Source organism: Staurois parvus, unplaced genomic scaffold, assembly GCF_062004578.1.
Source record: "Staurois parvus isolate SC_StPar_1 unplaced genomic scaffold, SC_StPar_1.0 ptg003465l, whole genome shotgun sequence".
In the NCBI taxonomy this organism is placed as follows: Eukaryota; Metazoa; Chordata; class Amphibia; order Anura; family Ranidae; genus Staurois; species Staurois parvus.
In genome coordinates, this window is record NW_028321261.1 from 57,501 (window position 1) to 62,983 (window position 5,483).

General features: G+C 56.3%; 1 protein-coding gene across 1 annotated transcript in view; it reads right to left on the minus strand.

Annotated features, from left to right (window-relative positions):
• The window catches only part of LOC149428156 (structural maintenance of chromosomes protein 1A-like), a gene marked incomplete at its 5' end in the record, with an annotated part of 53,450 nt that extends 49,970 nt beyond the window's left edge, over window positions 1-3,480 (minus strand). Inside the window, 2 exons of the mRNA XM_089667653.1 lie at window positions 1,861-1,943; window positions 3,340-3,480. Of these exons, the coding sequence (XP_089523779.1) occupies window positions 1,861-1,943; window positions 3,340-3,480 (224 nt within the window). The remainder of the gene's footprint in view (window positions 1-1,860; window positions 1,944-3,339) is intronic.
• Between the last annotated feature and the right edge of the window lie 2,003 nt (window positions 3,481-5,483).

Consider the following 5,483-nt stretch of genomic DNA (forward strand, 5'->3'; position numbering starts at 1 on the left):
AAAACGTAATTTTAACATATATTTTTAAATGCATTCCAAAAATGTAGATTTGTATTTTTAAAAAAACATACAATATATTTGAAATGTATTGTTAAAAAAAAAAAAGCTTACCATAGTAACATTGTACTACTCTGGGGAAGTGATCAGGGTTTTGTTTTTTTACACAATATTATCATAGTAAAATAGTACTACTCTGGGGAAGTGATCAGGATTTAATTTTTTTACCCATTATTGCCATAGTAACATAGTACTACTCTGGGAAAGTGATCAGGATTTTGATTTTTTTTTTTTACATATTATTACCATAGTAACATTGTACTACTCTGGGGAAGTGATCAGGATTGTTTTGTTTTTTTACACATTACCATAGTAAAAAAAAAAAAAAAAAGTAATTTTAACATTTTTAAATGCATTCCAAAAATTTAGATTTGTATTTTTAAAAACATACAATATATTTGAAATGTATTGTTAAAAAAAAAAAAGCTTACCATAGTAACATTGTACTACTCTGGGGAAGTGATCAGGGTTTTGTTTTTTTACACAATATTATCATAGTAACATAGTACTACTCTGGGGAAGTGATCAGGGTTTTGTTTTTTTACACAATATTATCATAGTAACATAGTACTACTCTGGGGAAGTGATCAGGGTTTTGTTTTTTTACACATTATTATCATAGTAACATAGTACTACTCTGGGGAAATAATCAGGGTTTTGATTTTTTTTTTTTTTTTTTTACTACACATTACCATAGTAACATTGTACTATTCTGGGGAAGTGATCAGGGCTTTTTTTTTTTTTTTTAACAAAATTATGATAGCTTACCATAGTAACATTGTACTACTCTGTAAAAAAAACAAAACCCTGATCACTTCCCCACATTATTACCATAGTAGCATAGTACTACTCTGGGGAAGTAATCAGGGTTTTGATTTTTTTTTTTTACACATTATTACCATAGTAAAAAAAACACGTAATTATAATATTTATAAATGCATTCCAAAAACTGTAGATTTGTATTTTTAAAAACATACAATATATTTGAAATGTATTGATAAAAAAAAAAGAAAAAGAAAAAGCTTACTATAGCAACATTGTACTACTCTGGGGAAGTGATCAAGATTTTGTTTTTTTGGGGTTTTTTTTTTACAAAATTATGATAGCTTACCATAGTAACATTGTACTACTCTGGGGAAGTAATCAGGGTTTTGTTGTTTTTTTTTTTACACATTATTACCATAGTAACATTGTACTACTCTGGGGAAGTAATCAGGGTTTTGTTTTGTTTTTTTTACACATTATTACCACAGTAACATTGTACTACTCTGGGGAAGTGATTTTTTTTTTTTTTTTTTTTACACGATTGTTTCTAGCAACAAATTTCACTGCCATAAGCAAGCATTTTACTGAAGGAAATCGATGTATTCATTTTGTTTTATTGGGATTAGCCATGATTGGCCACAGCGAATCACATGGTACAGGTGGGCTGTAACTGGCCCCGCCTATATCATGTGATCACTGTGACCAATCACAGCTAACAACACGGATTGTAACAATGAGTTGCACGAACTGAATCCATTCATCGTTTGACCAATCGTGACAATTGTAAACAGCATTCACACGGTACCGGCCAGTGGGCCATTAACCGGGTCAGTCATCCAGCGGACGCAGCCAGTGACGGATCGCACGTGCGAGTCTCCTTTCGGGGAAGGGAGGGCGAGGGGGGGTTGTGGGTGGGGCTTTATGACGTCCTCCCAGAACGGCGAAAGTCCTGCCCAGCCAATGAACTACTATAGGCCGGGTGTGAACCGGTTCACTAGTTTTGGAAGAGTTTGGTTCAGAAAACAGAATGCTACATACTTGCTGGTGGCGATATATTCCTCCAATTTTTCGATTCTCTTTTGGTTTTCTTCTATTTCACGCAATTTCTGTTTGATTTTCGCCTGAATTAGGAACACAAAAATAAAATGAAAAAAATAACGAATATACAGCATTCCGATCATGTTTATTATGGGTCTGGAAGGTACAGGGAAGCGGGGAAATCAGAAGAAAGGGAAGCAGAGGAGGCGGGGAAAGCAGAGGACGCGGGGGAAAGCGGGGGAAAGCAGAGGACGCGGGGGAAAGCAGAGGACACGGGAGGAAGCGGGGGAAAGCAGAAGAAGCGGGGGAAAGCAGGAGGAAGCAGAGGAAGCTGGGGAAAGCAGAGGAAGCGGGGGAAAGCAGAGGAAGCGGGGGAAAGCAGAGGAAGCGGGGGAAAGCAGGAGGAAGCAGAGGAAGCGGGGGAAAGCAGAGGAAGCGGGGGAAAGCAGAGGAAGCGGGGGAAAGCAGAGGAGGCGGGGGAAAGCAGAGGAAGCGGGGGAAAGCAGAGGAAGCGGGGGAAAGCAGAGGAGGCGGGGGAAAGCAGAGGAGGCGGGGGAAAGCAGAGGAGGCGGGGGAAAGCAGAGGAGGCGGGGGAAAGCAGAGGAGGCGGGGGAAAGCAGAGGAGGCGGGGGAAAGCAGAGGAGGCGGGGGAAAGCAGAGGAGGCGGGGGAAAGCAGAGGAAGCAGGGGGAAGCAGAGGAAGCTGGGGAAAGCAGAGGAAGCGGGGGAAAGCAGAGGAAGCGGGGGAAAGCAGAGGAAGCGGGGGAAAGCAGAGGAAGCGGGGGAAAGCAGAGGAAGCGGGGGAAAGCAGAGGAAGCGGGGGAAAGCAGAGGAAGCGGGGGAAAGCAGAGGAAGCGGGGGAAAGCAGAGGAGGCGGGGGAAAGCAGAGGAGGCGGGGGAAAGCAGAGGAGGCGGGGGAAAGCAGAGGAAGCGGGGGAAAGCAGAGGAAGCGGGGGAAAGCAGAGGAAGCGGGGGAAAGCAGAGGAAGCGAGGGAAGCAGAGGACGCGAGGGAAGCAGAGGAAGCGGGGGAAAGCAGAGGAAGCGGGGGAAAGCAGAGGAAGCGGGGGAAAGCAGAGGAAGCGGGGGAAAGCAGAGGAAGCGGGGAAAGCGGAGGGAAGCAGAGGAAGCGAGGGAAGCAGAGGAAGCGAGGGAAGCAGAGGAAGCGAGGGAAGCAGAGGAAGCGAGGGAAGCAGAGGAAGAGAGGAAGCGAGGGAAGCAAAGGAAGCGAGGGAAGCAGAGGAAGCGAGGGAGGCAGAGGAAGCAGAGGAAACGAGGGAAGCAGAGGAAGCGAGGAAAGCAGAGGAAGCGAGGAAAGCAGAGGAAGTGAGGGAAAGCAGAGGAAGTGAGGGAAAGCAGAGGAAGTGAGGGAAAGCAGAGGAAGTGAGGGAAAGCAGAGGAAGCGGGGGAAGCAGAGGAGGCGGGGGAAGCAGAGGAAGCGAGGGAAGCAGAGGACGCGGGGGAAGCAGTTTGCACTCGTACTTCAGTCTCCACTTTCTTCCTCTCCTCCAAATCCAGGCGATCTTGGTCAGCCTTCTGATCGCGGTTAAACTTTTCCAATTCTTGCGCCAGGGTGGCGGCCCTCTTGCTGGCTTCTTCTTTTAAGCGGTGATATTTCTTAACCTGAAAAAGGGGCGAGAAGAAGAAAAAACATCAGAAGCCGAACTAAACCGGGAATTTATAGAACAGTCCAGGGGTGTGGACATTTTTTGTAAAAAATACTTGTCCGAGGGACTAAATCGCGGTCCCGATCTACTTGTCCTGATAAAAAGTTTTGTTTTTTTTACCAAAACCGTATTTAGTTAAGGCTGACCGTCCCTTCACTCAGCAATTACACCTCTGACCATACCTATTGAGGGGTCCTGCTGAGAGTGGGGACGGTCAGAGGGGGCGGGCGGAGCGTGGGGGACAGCCAGAGGCGGAGCGTGGGGAATCGGCCAGGGGCGGCGGGCGGAGCGTGGGGGACGGTCAGAGGCGGCGGGCGGAGCGTGGGGGACGGTCAGAGGAGGCAAGCGGAGCGTGGGGGACGGTCAGAGGCGGCGGGCGGAGCGTGGGGGACGGTCAGAGGAGGCGGGCGGAGCGTGGGGGACGGTCAGAGGAGGCGGGCGGAGCGTGGGGACGGCCAGAGGCGGAGGGCGGAGCGTGGGGACGGCCAGAGGCGGAGGGCGGAGCGTGGGGACGGCCAGAGGCGGCGGGCGGAGCGTGGGGGACGGCCAGAGGCGGAGGGCGGAGCGTGGGGGCGGCCAGAGGCGGCGGGCGGAGCGTGGGGGACGGTCAGAGGCGGAGCGTGGGGGACGGTCAGAGGCGGAGCGTGGGGGACGGTCAGAGGCGGCGGGCGGAGCGTGGGGGACGGCCAGAGGCGGAGGGCGGAGCGTGGGGGCGGCCAGAGGCGGCGGGCGGAGCGTGGGGGCGGCCAGAGGCGGCGGGCGGAGCGTGGGGGACGGCCAGAGGCGGAGGGCGGAGCGTGGGGGCGGCCAGAGGCGGCGGGCGGAGCGTGGGGGCGGCCAGAGGCGGCGGGCGGAGCGTGGGGGACGGCCAGAGGCGGAGGGCGGAGCGTGGGGGACGGCCAGAGGCGGCGGGCGGAGCGTGGGGGACGGTCAGAGGCGGCGGGCGGAGCGTGGGGGACGGTCAGAGGAGGCGGGCGGAGCGTGGGGGACGGTCAGAGGCGGCGGGCGGAGCGTGGGGACGGCCAGAGGCGGAGGGCGGAGCGTGGGGACGGCCAGAGGCGGCGGGCGGAGCGTGGGGGACGGCCAGAGGCGGAGGGCGGAGCGTGGGGGCGGCCAGAGGCGGCGGGCGGAGCGTGGGGGACGGTCAGAGGCGGAGCGTGGGGGACGGTCAGAGGCGGCGGGCGGAGCGTGGGGGACGGCCAGAGGCGGAGGGCGGAGCGTGGGGGCGGCCAGAGGCGGCGGGCGGAGCGTGGGGGCGGCCAGAGGCGGCGGGCGGAGCGTGGGGGACGGCCAGAGGCGGAGGGCGGAGCGTGGGGGCGGCCAGAGGCGGCGGGCGGAGCGTGGGGGACGGCCAGAGGCGGAGCGTGGGGGACGGCCAGAGGCGGAGCGTGGGGGACGGTCAGAGGCGGAGCGTGGGGGACGGTCAGAGGCGGCGGGCGGAGCGTGGGGGACGGTCAGAGGAGGCGGGCGGAGCGTGGGGGACGGTCAGAGGCGGCGGGCGGAGCGTGGGGACGGCCAGAGGCGGAGGGCGGAGCGTGGGGACGGCCAGAGGCGGCGGGCGGAGCGTGGGGGACGGCCAGAGGCGGAGGGCGGAGCGTGGGGGCGGCCAGAGGCGGCGGGCGGAGCGTGGGGGACGGTCAGAGGCGGAGCGTGGGGGACGGTCAGAGGCGGCGGGCGGAGCGTGGGGGACGGCCAGAGGCGGAGGGCGGAGCGTGGGGGCGGCCAGAGGCGGCGGGCGGAGCGTGGGGGCGGCCAGAGGCGGCGGGCGGAGCGTGGGGGACGGCCAGAGGCGGAGGGCGGAGCGTGGGGGCGGCCAGAGGCGGCGGGCGGAGCGTGGGGGACGGCCAGAGGCGGAGCGTGGGGGACGGCCAGAGGCGGAGCGTGGGGGACGGTCAGAGGCGGAGCGTGGGGGACGGTCAGAGGCGGCGGGCGGAGCGTGGGGGACGGCCAGAGGCGGCG